This window comes from Pyxicephalus adspersus, chromosome 8 (genome assembly GCF_032062135.1).
Source record: "Pyxicephalus adspersus chromosome 8, UCB_Pads_2.0, whole genome shotgun sequence".
Taxonomy (NCBI): domain Eukaryota; kingdom Metazoa; phylum Chordata; class Amphibia; order Anura; family Pyxicephalidae; genus Pyxicephalus; species Pyxicephalus adspersus.
The window spans coordinates 74350297-74367897 of NC_092865.1; the positions used below are offsets into that span (position 1 = coordinate 74350297).

At 38.1% G+C, this 17601-nt stretch overlaps 1 protein-coding gene across 5 annotated transcripts in view; it reads left to right on the forward strand.

The window, feature by feature from the left end:
• The window catches only part of ZC3H7B (zinc finger CCCH-type containing 7B), a 65945-nt gene extending 49203 nt beyond the window's left edge, over positions 1-16742 (forward strand). For 3 of the 5 annotated variants that reach the window (XM_072421164.1, XM_072421168.1, XM_072421165.1), the window contains 6 exons: positions 2187-2305; positions 3657-3762; positions 7841-7949; positions 12846-12982; positions 13082-13245; positions 16112-16742. In XM_072421164.1, the coding sequence (XP_072277265.1) occupies positions 2187-2305; positions 3657-3762; positions 7841-7949; positions 12846-12982; positions 13082-13245; positions 16112-16337 (861 nt within the window). In that variant the 3' untranslated portion in view covers positions 16338-16742. Of the gene's footprint in view, positions 1-2186; positions 2306-3367; positions 3511-3656; positions 3763-7840; positions 7950-9809; positions 11851-12845; positions 12983-13081; positions 13246-16111 lie in introns of those variants that run through there. The other 2 variants (XM_072421166.1, XM_072421167.1) reach the window with 2 other exon arrangements.
• Positions 16743-17601: the final 859 nt, after the last annotated feature.

Consider the following 17601-nt stretch of genomic DNA (forward strand, 5'->3'; position numbering starts at 1 on the left):
CCTGGCCATTAACGAGCCAATGGTTGACAAAGAAAAAAATCATTCTCCCTCCACTACACATAAAGTTGGGTTTAAATAGGCAATTTGTTAGAGCTCTGAACAAGGATGGTGATTGCTTCAAAGACATTTGTAGAATCTTCCCTGAATTGAGTACTGAAAAATTTAAAAGCAGGAATCTTTGATGGAGCCCAGATTTGAAAACTGATAAATGATTGAGGAGAAAAATCTGGCATTTACTGAGTGGCTGCAAAAATATACAAATTTTAGGCACTCTACAGTGAGGGAAAGAAGTATTTGATCCCCTGCTGATTTTGTATGTTTGCCCTCTGACAAAGTAATGACCAGTCTATAATTGTAATGGTAGGTTTATTGTAGGTGTGAGAGACAAAATAACAATAAAGGAACCTGCAAAAACCCAGTGCTCAGTGGCTAGTTTTGAATCTAAATGATTCTGTGGATAGGTGTCTTTTATACAGTTACTGTAACAAGCTTTGATTAGGAGGTCTCCCTTACAGAGGGTGCTCCTAATCTCCGCTCATTACCTGCATACAGTTAAGACTTGCTGATTTATAGGAGTTCAAACACTTATTTCACTCATTACAAGCTTTGACGTTTGGGCGTTGGGTTTTTGGGGGTTCTTTTGTTGCTAGTCTCCCACTCCTACAATAAACCTACCATTACAGTTATAGACTAGACATTTCTTTGTTAGAGGGCGAACGTACAAAATCAGCAGGGGATCAAATACTTCTTTTCTTCACTGTATATATCAGTGTTTCTGTATTTATGCATGGATAATTTACTTTGACTGCTGTGTAGTTTACCAAAATGTATTTTTTATATGGATTTTTATATCTAAATTAAAAACCACCCCTAATTCTGATTTAGATTGGTCTGTGAGTTGTGATTCCAGTTTGGGAAGGTAGATGGTGTTTTCTTGGTGCTTACTGTAAAGTGGGAGTATTATTTTGCATGATATAGCTCAGTTGTCTCCTCCCCCTCTTTTAGCTGGGTACAGCACTTTTCAGTAGCCATCCGGCTGACATATTGTATTTACTCCCATTACGCTGCAGTTGAGCTGACAAGCTGCTCCTCTCACTGAAAGTTTTCTTTTACCTTTTACATGAAGCTATCATCATGGAGATAGTGGGGGTCACAGAGCTTAAAGTTCAGATCATTAACTATCTGCTACCCATTGGTAGGGTTTTGGTATACTAGATTATATGCTGTATAAGGTCTAACTCCGTTTTCAATTCAAAGTTTTGCAGGTGGTTTTTAATTAGCTCTACTACTTAAACTTCATGCTAACATTAAAACAGATGCTACATGCTGCCCCAGCCATCTCCATAGACTTGAATTGAGATCACTTATCCCTGTTTTGCAAGATTTTTTAAATTAAAAAATGCACAGGTTTGTTATTTTTAGCAGCCACTGTCAAATGCCTGAAAAAGCTTGGCAGTAGGCACCCGGGAACGGTAAATGCCAGATTTTTCTCCTAATGTGAACTATTACACTAGTACAAGTAATTACACTCTTTACAAAACATGGAACATTGGGAAGTGGGGATAAAATAAATGGGCAATGGACAACTGGGCCAAAATATATAAAATAGGAAAATGTGACCTACTAAGCCTATGTGCGCACGTCGGATGATCCTGGGGGGATACGAGCCGCAGGGCTCATCTTGGACAAGAATCTGACATATACAGAGGCCGTCTTGGCAGATCCATGAACAGCAGAAGACCAAGCACTGCAATGGAGTAGAGAACGCAGCAGGGTGCCACTCACTAGTTCTCCCCCTCCCCTCTCCATAGAGCAGAACGACACTCATTCATTCATCTTTCAGTCATTTGGAAAGGATCTTTCAGACAAAAATCCAGCGTGTATATGTAAACTAAGGGGGCAGATATTGGAATGTTGGGACAAGCTATAGAGGGATTGTAAAAAGCATACACAATTATAAAGGTCACTGTATACCTATGGCATAAACAAGTGGGAACACTAATTTTTTTTCATCTTACTTACCCACTACAGCTTTCCCCCACCTGGCTGCAAATAATTTCTGGGAGTAATGTTTTTATAGGTTTCTTTTGAAATAAAAATCTTTTGTTTTTGTAGTCAATTATGTGCACACACTAGCAATCTCCAATGTATTCTTTTCTCTTAATTTGTTATAATTGCTTTTGTAGTCCTGCCCTAAACCACTGGACATGAAGATGAAGTTTGTCTGTGGACAATGTTTGCGGAATGGGAGAGAGATAGAAGCAGATCGAGATGGTAAATACTGTACAGCCAAAGCAAGACACAGGTATATGAAACAGCCTTTTCACAAATGCATAAAAATGTAATCAGTGCAGATGGCATAGTTACTTAGTGTTTGTACCCTTGTCTTGTACTCTGGATTTTCTCTATACTCTCTTTCAGGGCACAACCTGCACCTGTTTTGTGTTGCCTTTTATTTCTTCTGGTTTACTCCCACAGTACATGGTTATGTTGGCTGGTTAATTGCTTTCCTCCTAAGTTGGTCTTAGTAAGTTCAGTAGGTATCGTAGGGATTTAAATTGTAATTTTTTGTTTTTGTTTGACTGTTGTAGTGTGGTTGTTCTGTTAAGCTTTAATACGATTACCTAGAGCCAAAATTTAGTAGCACCACTCAAAGTTTTTGTATCTAAAAGTTTGATAATACTCCTAATTACTTATTACTATTTTATTAGTAAACTGGCATCCACAGCTTCTCTACAGCAGTCCAGCTAAAAGATTACTTTTCTTGTTATGGTCAAGAAGCACAGAAACATTTAAAATATCTCTCTCAACCTCATGCCTTTAATATTTACAGAGAACTACCACTGATATACAAACATCCACTGATTAGGCTATATGGGCCTTTTGTGGATGAGTTTTGAAAATTAATAAAATAATTAGTTAATATATTACTTTCACTTGTTTTCCATGGGAGCCTGACTAAAATTTGCAGAAAATTATCCATGTTTGTAGGACTGTTGCCAATGATATACCTTTATCAAATTCAAAGCATATGCAGTGAGAAATGGGGGTTCTTTACCTAGATTATAGTGAACTAAAGAATAGCCCCTGCCAATTTCTCCCAAAGTTTTGCTTCAGACCTGAAATTATATTAATATGCTAAAGGATTTTTATCTGGCTGAGTGTAGGTTGAAATGGGGCCACTAATAGCAGTCATCCTATTTTGTCTGACATGTGTAAATTTTTTGTGCCAAAGGAGATTCGGTGGAGGAGATGTGGATTCTTACCCATGTCTGCTGCTGCTTTGTTCTGTGCTCCAGTCCCCTTTTGCTTCTGCATATTACATATGTGCATTGTTCACACTTTTCTTCCTTAATTCTTTTCATAGTGCTTGAGCAACTAGTCCAGCGAGTGAGAGCTCTGTCAATTTAGACGGCATGCTTAACATTTTACCAACCCACATGTTATGGCTGTCCTTTTCGGTTTAACTGGTATTATTTCAGGGACCACAGCATGCATCATGACTGTAGGCAAGGCAAGTTCGAAAATTTACATTGCCATTGTGCAGAAGTTACCCTAAAATTTGAAAACAATTGATCTGTAATATATGTTTAAAGGTTTTTACTCCTAAATATCTATTATAAAATATGTATCTCTCATTTATGTGTTTTCGGCAGCTGGACAAATGATAAACGTGTACTGCTTTTGATGTCGAAGTCCAAAAAAAAGTGGGTTCCCATCCGACCCCTTCCATCTATTCGCTCCTTTCCACAGCAATATGAGGTGAGAACGGCATGGTTTTCACAGATTTTCTATTGCTTTCTTTAGTTAAATTCTAATTTTTATGCAGTTCCCTAAAATAGTAGCTCGGGTTGCATTAACCTAAAGGCACATTAAACCCAGTGTTCATCTATTTATTTATACTTATGTAAAAAATCTTAATACCTATGAAAAAATTCAAATTTTTCAGATTGGGTTAAGTACAAACAAAGGTTGTTTTTGTTGACATTTACTTTTATATAACAAATGTTGGTTTCTACTCAAGTATTTATTGTAATTGTTAAACAGTAACCATATGACAAAACAGACAAATTTTATGACAAATTTTATGAGGAAAGAAAATTGCCATTGTGTAACTGAAAATAATTGCTGGGATTAACAATGCTTGCTCAACAACAATCACAATGTGGGAAAATATATATAGCTGGAAGTAATTACTGTAGTGTCATTTGGTCATAATATGAGAAAAACAGGCATATTTTAATAAAACCCTTTTAATAAATTTTGTCTGTCCCAAACTAGCGGTGGCAAAAACAATTCACATTGGCTAGCTGTGCACGATTATAGAGGACTGCACTGATGTCTGCCCTTTCTAGAATACACAGACAGATATGCAAATATGGCCTGTCATTGGGTGCTTTTCCCAAATGTGGCTGCCTGTCATTGGGTGCTTTTCCCAAATGTGGCTGCCTGTCATTGGGCGCTTTTCTCCCATTGTGGCTGCCTGTCATTGGGCGCTCTTCCCCCAATGTGGCTGCCTGTCATTGGGCGCTTTTCCCCCAATGTGGCTGCCTGTCATTGGGCGCTTTTCCCCCAATGTGGCTGCCTGTCATTGGGCGGCTGCCTGTCATTGGGCGCCTTTCCCCAAATGTGGCTGCCTGTCATTGGGCGCCTTTCCCCAAATGTGGCTGCCTGTCATTGGGCGCCTTTCCCAAATGTGGCTGCCTGTCATTGCTTGCTTCTCAGGGTTTGGCTGCCTGTCATTGCTTGCTTCTCAGGGTTTGAAACAAGCATGGGCATTTAGGTTTGTGATGCTCAAAATCTGTGTGCATCTAAACCACCTCACATTAAATTACTCACGTTGACTTCACACCCTATACTCATAAACAAAATAAAAGTTAGACATACAGATTAGACCTATTATCCTTTAGTAAAATGTTTTACAGCTGGCCACTTTTACACTACTGTGTCATTTACAGTATCTCAATTCTTGTAGTAAAGCTCCAGCTTGTGCTCTTTCTCTAGTAAATTTGAACCTAGCCTTGCAGTTTAAAATTATCTTGCTGCTGAACAATTTTACAATGCTGTTTCGTTTGCAGCCTTTACATTTTTGTTGTAAAACCTCTGTCCAGTTTTTTCAGCCAGTGTCCCTTTATTAAAACTTGTTGGCCAATTTTACAATGCCTATTATCTGTCGTCTATTATTTATTGAGAGTTTATCCAACTGCAGGTTTTCATCAACAAAAGCAAATTACTGGCCAGTTTCTAGCTGCCTGTCAAAATGTGTGTCTGCTAAAACTTCTTGAAAAAAAAACATGCAAGTAACCAAATTGGGGTTCTGCTGCACATGTGAGCTAGGTTAACGGTAAAAGGAAAAAAATCAGTTCTGTTGATTTGGAATATTTATCTTCATAAATATGGATGTTATATCCCCTATCAATGCATATAGACATTCAATAAAAGAAGGTTCGTGCACAAATGATAGCTAGTCACTCAAACAGTTTAATTAACCCCCTAGCGTTCTAATTCTGTTAGTTTTTTGATGCAAAAAGTGATCCTAATTTTTTTGCATAGAAATTTTTGTTTATATTGTGGACCTGTAATTCTTAGGATTAACTCCCGGGTATGATAATTATATTTATTTATTATATTGTAATCATACATTAGATTATAATACATAATTATACACATTTTAAAAAATAATGAAATAGACAACAATGTAATTTAAAATAAAATATAAAATTAAAAATGTACTTTTATTTTTATTGTATGTTGTATAGTGTTTTTTTTACTATAAAACATATTTAAAAGCAGATTATATTGTAATCTGCTTTTAAATTTCCCGCCCGGCCACACCCCCAATACATCACCACTCTCATCACCCGGAAGATGTCACATCCTCCCGGGTGATGCGTCCCGCCCCACCGCACCCCGACGCTGCTGCTGCTCTGCATCCCCAGGGAGATGCAAAGCACAATGCAGATCCTCTGCATTGTGCATCGCATCTTCCAGGAGATGCAAGCAGCAATAGCAAATTCGGGGGTGGAGCCAGCTGATTACTCCAGATTCTGCTTTTAAATTTCCTGCTCGCCACACCCCCCGACGGACTGGCACTTCGGCTTCACAGAGCGACCATCAGCAAAGGTAAGGGGGGCCTCTAAAGTTACATTGAGTGTGACTCGGGATTACCGCTTTTTGCTAGTAAAATCCACCCCTAGTCACGCTCGGGATTACCGCTAGGGGGGTTAAGAAAACAAGGTGAAACATAAAGTACACAGCAATATTGTTTGATATACAGATATAGGGACTTCAATCAATGATAAATACAGCACATGGAAATAAGGTTATTAGTAGTAAACCCCCTATGGTAATCTATCAATGGTTTACTAACCATTGTACTCAATACAGCAAAACAATATAACAATTATAACATAGACATATAATAGACAATATAGGAATGCATTCAGGAATGTCTTATAGCTACCTGTAAAGATGTCGATGGGTACCAAAGGACACTGATTCCCTAGGAAATCCCTGTTATTATCCCAGCTCTTCTATATAGTTAAGTCCCATTAGGTAACGTTGGGGACTCTTGGATTGGTTAGTGGGTGTGTTCTGTACGATGACCATCAATTTCCACACACCCCACTGGATTGGGATTGGTTAATGTAATTTGATGGGCCTCCCAACCAAATTTAAATCTCTAGCTGGAATCTAAGTTTAGGGGTCCATAAAGGTCTAGCTGGGTCATCACCCCAGCCCATCTGTTCAATTATGCATCCATCTTCTGCTGACTCAGGCTTGATGGATTTACTGCCCTTTAAAGGCCCTACTGGTGATCTGTTTTATCATCTGTTTGTTTATTGTTCCTTGACAAACCAAACCCTGTATTGGTATTTATTACCTTTTGTTACTTCTGTGAAGTCCTGGAATTAGAGACCCCCCTAGGAGGGCCAGAGGCCAGTTTAAAGATAAAACAGGTTTAATGCTTAAACATCACATTCCTAGCCCTGCATTCCTTGTTTAATGCTACTTACTATTCAGTCTGACTATTAGGATATCCACTACAATGTACATATAACTATGGGAATACTGGGTACTATATATATATATATATATATATATATATATATATATATATATATATATATATATATATATAAAAAACAATCTTTAGGTGCAACAAGTTCTACTTCAAAATATGCAGTGGCATGATATTCTTTAACTGACTGTCCATAATCATTTTTTTTTGTCCCATAACATGTAAGGCTTTAAGGCATCTCGCATATATTTAAAGCAATTGTGTATTTTCTCTGTTGCTGTTTTGAAGACTATACTACTGGTGTGTAAGATATTATATGATTGCATTGGTAAATGTCAACTATAATGGTGGCCAGTTTCACATGTACATGTTTTTTTTCTTTTGGACAGTATTTGCCATGAGGGCATTAGCTACAGTAATATTATTCAAGAAATATAACTTGTACCTCATTTTGTATAGACACAAGGCCTGCTGCGGTCCTTCTGCATGACAGAAGTTGAGACGAGCGGGGGGCCGGATTTCCCCCACCATGCTGCTGTGCCCTGCTCTTCACTTCTCTGGTTGTGTGTTGGTTGTCGACCAGTGCGAGGTGCAGAGTGCTGGCCTGTGGAATGAATACTGTATTTATGGAACTCCAGCCTATCCGGCTTTTTTGTTATCTGGCCTGCCCTTCCGCCACAGTAGGCCAGATAGTCCAGAGTCTACTGTAGTAATAAAATAATACTATAAAAGCATATTAATTGTTAGTAGTTTGTTAGTCTGATATGCCTTCAAAATATCATATATTGAGACACTAATTGTTCCCTCTCTTTTACACAGATCTGTGTCCATGTGCAAAATGCAAAGAAGTGCCAGTACATTGGGAACTGCACTTTTGCCCACAGCACAGAGGAGAAAGACATCTGGACATATATGAAGGAGAACAAAGGTTAGTGCTTTTTAATTGGCCGAGGATGGCTTTGTAGGAAGCAAATAACTTTTAATTTGTACCAGGATTTTTACCAGATTCAAAGTCTTGACAACAGTGAGCAGAATAAGTCAGGAACAGGCAGGAGTTGAGTACCCATGAAGCAAAAGGAAGGTAAGTGGGAACATAGGAGCATAAAAAGTTACTGAAGCACAATAGGTCACCAGGATCACAGGAGCTACATAGGAATTCTCAAGGTCACAGGAAGCTGTTGACATAAATTACATCCATCTGCTCAATTCCATACTCAAAGACCTACAACGATGGAAACAAATGGCCCTTTCATGGTTGGGAAGATGCAACATACTCAAAATGAATATCATTCCTAGACTACTTTATTTACTATAAACCCTTCCAGTCAATGTTCCCAAACCCTTACTATTGAAATTTTGTCAGGAATTTATCTCAAGGAGATGCGGCGTTTCCTGATCCTGTGCTTTACCATACAGCATCACATGTAGCTAGACCACTAGACTGGTGCAAACATGGTCACATTAAGCAGTGAGTCAAACTATGAGATTCGTTATCGCTGAATTTATGAATTTAATACAAGATAATTTTAAGATACAGTTTATAGAAGCCCCAATTAGAAATGATACTCTGCTGGACCTAGTTTTTTTCTAACAATGCAGAGCTTATAACCAATGTGTAAAATAGAATTTTGGGTAGCAGTGACCATAATACGATTTTATTTAATGTACGCTGTATACAGGAAGCAAAAACAGGAAAGATAAAAAGATTTAATTTTAAGACAGCAAATTTTCCATTATTAGGGGCGGCTCTCTGTGACCTCAAAGAACACAGAACAGGAATTGGAATGTTTCAAGTCTGTTGTACACAAACACACTGAAAAATATATCTCAATGGGGGTAATAGGGTTTATTTTAGCCTCTTAAACTTATGTGGCTCACAGCTGATGTTAAAAAAGAACAAAAAAGGGCATTCCAAAAATATAACAAGAAAAGGGCATTCCAAAAATATAAAAATGAAGGATCACCTTCATGATTTGAAAAAATAAAGAGTAAAAAAAAAAGATATCAATAGAAGATAAAATTTGCAAAAACGTCAAAGTGAAAGACAGATTGCAAAGGAAAGCAAGAAACCCTCCCACATTATTTTAATAGCAAAAAGATTAGATTTGAGCATGTAGGCCCTTTAAAGCAGTGGTCGCCAACCTTTTGGTTGTCACAAACCACTAATTTCATGGATTCCAGACTGCGAATGCACGGGGAGGCATGTGTCACTCAAAGGGGAAGAAACTTCCCCCAGAGTGACGTCATGATGCCAGAACCCGCCCACTCCAATGGGAGCCTGCAATGTGTACGGGAGACAAAGAAGTAACCACAGACTGGTAAGTTTAAGGTCCAAAGTAGGAAAGGTCCTAGAGAGTTTCATAAAGAACCACATGGAGGCATTTCCACTAGAAATTAATACTAAAAGTGATAGTCCACATGGATTCCTGAAAAACTGAAGTTGTCAAACAAATTTACTCTCCTTCAATGAGGAATTAAGTAAACAGGTAGACAATGGAGTAGCAGTTCATAAAGTGTACTTGGACTTTGCCAAAGCCTTTGACACAGGACCCCACAGACAGTTAATGTGTAGGTTAGAGTCAATAGACTTAGAAAAGCCAATCTGTAAATGGATAGAGAACTGGGTTAAAGACAGCATCCAGAGAGTAGTTAATAATGATTCATACTCAAAATTGTCTAAGGTTATTAGTGATGTACCCCAGGGTTCAGTGTTAGGACCTTTTACTGTTTAACATCTTTATAAATGATAGAGAGTTTGGGATTAAATGTACCATTTCTGTGTTTGCAGATGGCACCAAACTATGGAATGGAATTAGGTCCATACAGAAGGCCTATAATCTACAAGCAGGCCTGGATGTACTGTTTGATTGGGCAACCAAGTGGCAAATATCATTTATCATTGAGAAATATAAAGTTATGCACTTGGGGGCTAACAACATACATGCTATTTTTTTGTAATAAAGAGGAATAGACTGTGCAAAGCATTGGTGGGATCTTGGAGACTCTTTTCTCCCTTGAGACGTATAAGGGGGAATATGATCAAAAATATTATAAATGATCCATATAAAGAACTCTCTTCCCAACTATTCACTTTAATACCCTTACAAAGAACAAGAGGGTGCTCTTTGCCTCTGGAGGAAAAGTAGTTTAATCCCTGGATAAGGAAGGGATTCTTTACTGTAAGGTCTGTGAAAATGGGGAATAGTCTCTCTCGGGAAGTAGTTTCAGCAACTACTATAAATTGTTTCTAGAGATCATCCAGCTGTTTCTTAAAGCACAGAATATAACTGGGTATACAGCTTTACAGTAAAGATAACCGAGACTATTGATCAAGGGAACATCCAATTGCCTCATGGAATCAGGAAGGAATTTTTTTCCCCTGTTCGAGCAAATATTGCCAGGGTTTTTTTTTGCCTTTCCCTGGATCAGCTATGTCCATAGGGTTTTGTATCTGGGATATGTTTTATTTCCCTAGTGGTTGAACTTGATGTACTGATGTCTTTTTTCAACCTGACTTACTATGTAGCTGCAAAGATGGAGACATAATCCTGCCCCTGTACAAACCATTGGTCAAACCACGTCTTGAATATAAAGTACAGTTTTGGGCAACAGTTCACAAAAGGATATTGTGGAATTGGAGAGAGTGCAGAGAAGGGCAACTAAACTAATAAAAGGAATAGAGGAACTCCGCTATGAGGAGAGATTAGCTGAACTGAATCTATTCTCCCTTTGAGAAGAGATGTTTAAGGGGGGATATTATCACCCTGTATAAATGGACAAGGAAAGGATTGAAAAATTAGGGTCTTTTTATGGCAAGCCTGACTAAAACTAGATAAAATAATCCTACAAACATAACCATATACATAAATCATGTAAACACAATGAGGGAGAATCTTTTGTGTTTACTGTACATATTACACAATCTCTAGCAATGTATAGCATTATAGAATAATGGGCTTCCTCAGGGTACAACAAGACTCTACAATTCAATAAATTCAAAAAATTGTAAGCTCTTCGGGGCAGGGTCCTCTCCTCCTGTATCGCTGTCTGTATTAGTCTGTCATTTGCAACCCCCATTTAATGGGTGCGTAATATGTTGGCGCTATATAAATCCTGTTTAATAATAATAATGGTAAGTACACATACTATAAACCATCACTGGAAAAACATAATGTTAGATTCTTATTTGCAAGCGATAACTCACTTGATATATTGACCCGGTAGATAATGCTAATGATGGGATGAAACATCAGAGGCTGAACTCACATCAAGGACCAGAGTTTTAGATAGCAGGTAAGTAGGTTGGATAAGCTCTAAAATAGATAGATTCCTAATAAGAAACCACTAAAATTCATATTATGAACTGACATTGTCAAATCAAAATAATTAAAATTACTTTGACTGTATAGTAGTTAGTGTAAGTTATTAAATGTTAATTTCTTAGCTCAAAATAATAGGAATTGGTAATGTTCTATGAAAAAGCAAATATTTCAATGATAGAAAGAAGGTATTTATTATCAGAAAATGGTAAGACAATGCAATATATTAGTTGTCCACAAGATGGCACACCTGAGATGAGTTCAATACGGAACCTAATAAAACTATTGGTGAAAGATATCATTAATTCCTGGTAGGGTTAAATCTATAAAAAGATGAAAAGCAATTGATAAGTATACCAAAAGAGCAATATTATGTCTGGTGAACTATCCTATTTCTGTGATTTAGAACAGAACTAGGCAAGACAAACATTATTATTAATATTATTATTATTATTATTATTATTAATAAACAGGATTTATATAGCGCCAACACATTACGCAGCACTGTACATTAAATAGGGATTGCAAATGACAGACTAATACAGACAGTGATACAAGAGGAGAGGACCCTGCCCTGAAGAGCTTACAATCTGGTAGGTGGGGGAATTTCACACACAATAGGATGGGAGATATGTAGTGGTGGGAAGTAGTGGTGGTTTCAAATGACAGAAGAAGCCAGGTAGGCAAGTTTGAAAAAATGGGTTTTGAGCGCTCTTTTAAATGAGCAGAAAGTGAAGGATGTTGTGGGGGGAGCAGGTGTGGGGTTTATGAGGGAGTCAATTGTAGAGAAGAGGTTGCGTGGGTTGGAGGCTTGAGAGGAAATGACTGCCGAGAAATAATTTAAAACATAATATGTTTTGTGAACCTGAACCAATGTTCCTACTTCTGTGATTCCTTTTAACAGAACTAGGCAAGAGAAATACAACATACTAACAATTATATGTATTTGTTTGACTTTGTTAAGTATGAAGTTAAGATGTATTAATACATTCATAGTGTGTCACAATACTTTTGAGCCTCGAACCTCTTTCTTTGTTCTCTCTCTGTGCTCCCTATTATTCTCTGAATTGTGTTTACCAAAGAGGGAGGACCAACTGTACACACCTTAAATCCCCTAGGGACAACAGGGAACATTCCCACTCCCACCAATACTTTTCCTATCTCCTCTCCCCCCCCCCCCCCCCCCCATTCCCGGACCATCATATACTATATACCTAATATTATTACTAACTGGAACTTTCTATGAGGCACTGCAAAGAAAGACGTAGCAAAGAGTTTTAAAACTTTTGGAAAAGTAAAACTATAGGATGTAGTTAAATTAAAATGACAAAAACCTTTGCATTTATTTCTAGTTTTATTTACTTTACCAGAGAGATCGATATTGTGTTGAGATCTTAATTCTACCCTAAAGACCTTGCAAATGTCATATTTTTTTTCTTCCTGCCATTTCTTGTGAATTGTTTTGCATCATTTTACAATTTTATTTATGGTTATATCCCCGTCAGTGCTGGATCTGCAGCAACTTTTTGACTTGAGTAAAAAGAGCAACACCACAGCAGAAAAGCCTGGAATGCCAAGAGCAGGAGTCCAGAAAGATACTGAAAAACAAATTTTAATGCCAACAGATTATGCTGATCTCATGGTAATATATTCTGCTCTTTCAGGTGCTTTAAGTAAATTAGCAAACAATATTTTCTGTAGACTTTACACTGTTTAATCTGTATTTGAATGTTCCTAAAAGGCCGGCTTCCACTGCTATCTCTGTGGAAAAAACAGCAATAGTGAAAAGCAGTGGCAGAAACACATTCAGTCAGAGAAGCATAAGGACCGTGTGTTCACCCTGGAAAATGAGGACAGTCCCTGGACGTATCGCTTTCCTGGAGGGGAGTTTAAGTTGTGTGAGAGGTGAGTGTTCCAGTAACCTTCTAATGCTTATTTGTAAATAAATCTACCTTAAAGTTTCATAATATCCGAAGATTCAGGGTTTTGAACAGCTGGACCTTCTCAAGTATAGTTTTTAGATGTGGAAGATTCAATGAGACAGCAACCAAGCTCAGAAGGGTAGATGTTTAACTGTGAACAGATGGCTAATTTCTGTCTCTGAATCAATCTTTTGTGATGGTTTCAAGTGACAGTAGAAGGAATGAACTCTGCATAAACAGTTCTGTTACGTTCTGTGGAGAACTCCATTGGTATTTTAGCAGTCACCCCTAGCTTGTTCTGATTGATCTGCAGTGGAGGATCTTGAAATAATGTCAGGACTGCTAAACACTTACTAGATAATTGTTGTCCAGGACAAATAATTGTGATTGTCTTGATTAGCAATTATCTAGCGTGTGTACAATTTGCTTGAATGTGGAAAGTCCCTGTTTTTGCACCTGTTGAAAATGCTTATTTTCTGCAGTCTGGATTTAGGCTAGAACACCTGTCTCTGTAATAGATACTGTGTGATTTGTACACCAATTATACATGAAGATTATAATTGGTGTAGGCGCTTAGTTTCATACGGCTCACAGCCTAAAACTATTAGATGGGTACTGAAAGGCTAAGTCACCCACTTATGTTTTGCATATTTAATTTTTGTTTTCTAGGTTTTGTTTGATTTACATTTTTTTTTTACACTGTGTTATTATGTGCACTTCCGATTTGGTTTTTGTTATTTCTTCTGCTTCTTTAAAATTTATATAGAGTTTGAGATTTAAAGTACCATTTCTGTGTTTGCAGATTACACCAAAGTATGTAATGGAATTTGGTCCATAAAGGATGTCTGTAATATACAAGCAGATCTGGATGTACTTTTTGATTGGGCAACCAAGTGGCAAATTACATTTAATATAGATAAATGTAAAGTTATGCACTTGGGGGCTAACAACATACATGCTTCATAGTGTCTAGGGGGGGTACATTTGGGGGAATCAGAAATGGAAAAGGATCTTGGGGGTTCTGGTAGATTAGAGACTTAATAACAGCATGCAATGCCAAGCTGCAATATATAAAGCTAGTAAAGTACTTTCTTATATTAAAAGAGGAGTAGACTGCAGAGATTGAGAAATAATCCTGCCCCTGTACAAAGCATTGGTCAGACCACATATGGAATATGCAGTCCAGTTTTGGGCACCAGTTCACAAAAAGGAAACTAATAAAAGGAATGGAGGAGCTCAGCTATGAGGAGAGATTACCTGAACTGAACCTATTCTTCCTTTAGAAGGGACATTTATGATCACCCTGCATAAATATACAAGTGGTCCATATAGAGAACTATCCTGCCAATTATTCACTTTGAGATCATTACAAAGAACAAAAGGGCACTCTTTGCGCCTGGAGGAAAAGAAGTTTAAGCTCCGGATAAGGAAGGGATTCTTCACTGTAAGGTATGTAAAAATGTGGAATAGGCTTCCTCAGGAAGTAGTTTCAGCAACGACTATAGATTGCTTTAATCTCTTTGGCAGTAATCCCAAGTGAGACTCGGGCTGAATTTTCCATACCGAAAGCGGTAACCCCAAGCAATACTCAGGGTGGAATTGCCATGGAGTCTAAAAGTCCTACCTGGTTCCCACGTTCCAGCGGCGTCTTCCAGCGGTTTCTGTGGCATCCTCCAGTGATGCCCGACATCTTCTTGCCCTGGCGATGCGGGCATCTGTGTAACCAGGTGATGCGGGCATCTGTGTAACCAGGTGATGCCAGGCCGGCATATGCTTCCCCAGTGTGTGAACGGTTCGGGACGCGAGGCCAGGGGAAGCAGGTGCCGGCCGGGCATCTGCTCGTGAGTTTGTGGCTGGGAGGCGGTAAATTTAAAAAACTATAAGTATTTTTAAATGTACCGCTTTTACATTTAAAAATACTTAGTATTCATAGCTCTAGGGAGGTTAAGAAAAAGATGAATGCTTTTCCAGAAGCACAGAATATAACTGGGTCTTAAAGCTTTAAAGTAAAGATAACAGAGACTGTTGATCCAGGGAACATCCAATTGCCTCATGGAATCAGGTACGAATATTTTTCCCCTGTTGTAGCAAATTGAACCAGGGCCTTAATTGCCTTCCTCTGGATCAAGGATTTTTTTAGTGTTTTTATCTGGGATATATTTATTTTCCTAGTGGTTGAACTTGATAGCCTTATATCTGTTTTCAACCTGACTCACTATGTAACTATGTTTCAATGGCACCTGATAAGGGGTGGTGAAAAATAGGCAAACATAAGGATCTTAGTGACTTTGAAAAGGTCTCTTTAACAGTAGGTATTGTGCAGTGTGGTTTAACCTCCCTGGCGGTATGAATGAGTATTTTTAAATGTAAAAGCGGTACATACTTATTATTTAAAATTTCCCACCTTCCTGCCCAACGTTCCCGCCTTCCAGCCTAAGGCTCGCGACCAGATGCCCGGCATCTGCTTCCCCTGGTCTTGCGTCCCCAACCTTCACACGCCGGGACGCAGATGCAGGCTGGCATCTGTGTAGCCTGGCGATGCCCGAGATCGCCAGGGGAAGCAGATGCTGGGCAGCGCTAGAGGATGCCACTGGAATGTGGGAACCAGGAGGGAGTTCTAGATTCCCTGGCAATTCCACCGAGTGTGCCTCGGGATTACCGCTTTTGGATTTAAATATAACTTTAATGTTAGAAAAAAGAATCTTTTAAACCTTTATTAGTGGAATTCTGGTTCTTACCTCTAGTAATTTTATTTTTCAGTTATGAGATATTGGCATTCCTTTGAGTAGTAAAGCTAGCTAACTTATTTTTTGTTCAGTTTACATACATTTTATTTATATTATCAACAGGTTTGAGGGGATGCAAAGTTGTCCCAATGAAAACAATTGTCCATTTGCTCATGGAAAGGATGAATTGGCAGAATGGCACGAACGAAGACAGTTTTTGCAATTGAAGGTCTCCAAAGCTCGTGAAGACAAGCTTCTGGAACCCAGCGACTCTGACTTTGGAAAATATACCTTTATCATGCAAGATTTGGCACAAGGTGAAATGAAAGAAGCATTGGCCACAAAATGAAGCCATCAATGCCCTCCCATAACCCACAGTTTTTGTACTTCTTTGAAACAAAAATTGGCTGAGGCCTTTCTTTCACAGTATGTTTCTGTTTTAAAGATACATGTTAATCAGTCCAAAATCTTTTAACCATTCTTCCCAGGACAGTATTAGCATTGTATCAGTGGTTCATTTAAAGTGTTTTCATGAAGTATAGGATTATGCTTTGTGACCTACTAATATAATTTTTTTTTTTGTTTTTTTTGCAACCAAAAAAAATGTGTTTTCCACTTCTGTGTTTTCTACCACACTGGAAAGTACATTTAGGGCCACATAGAAACAGTAGCTACACAAGTATAATAATAACTGTTTTTAATGTGTGTATTGTCTTGTCTTGACTTCATTCATAAAGTGAAAGTTCTTGTTTTGTTTGAGGGTTCTTGTGGGTTTTTTTTTTAACTTGTATTTTTATTTATTTTTACAAAAAATACAGAACAAACATAAAAAAGGTGTAAAGATTTGAATACAACTACAAGATAAGAAAGGGTGGATGAAAAGGGAATATTTTGCCATGTACCAAATGTAAAATGTAATAGTAATGGAGAAACAATATTATAAACAATAGCATAGTATCAGAGTCCTTGTGTCCCATAAAGTCCAATCTTAATAAATATCCTTTGCTTAGAAAAAAGGAAAAGGTGAAAGTAGGCATCTGAAAATAGTGTAACTCGTGTAATACAGAATAGTACTAACAACCACCCACCTTGTCAGTCAAAGCATTTATTTTATGGGATAACCTCTTAGGGGTATCATTGTGAGTAGTTAAGAGGCCAAAAAAAAGGGGGAAGTGAAGGTTTAGGGAGGAGGGAGGTAGAGGTTGGGGGGTCAGGTTGGTAGAGGTTGGGGGGGGGGGTGTAACTTTTATGACCAGTTAAGTGTGTGCGGCAGAGCGGTCATTATCAAAAGCCCTAATTTTCTTTATTCTTATTATATCATTGACCCACAGGGCAAGAGTGTGGGGTGTTGATTGTTTCTAAAAGGGAGGGATGAGTTGACGGGCAGCTGCCAATAGGTGATATAGCAAGGTTTTTTTGTGGAAGGTCAGGGGGTGTAGGGATTAGGGATAGTAACCCATTCTTTGGTGTTGGGTTGTAGTTTCTTGGCAAAAAAGTCCAAGCGGGCCAAAAAAATGTCTTGCCAGTATTGTTGCAAAAACGGACAGGCCCACCAAATATGTAGGTAAGTCCCTTTCTTTAATTTCATTTGATAGCACTAAGGAATTCCTCAG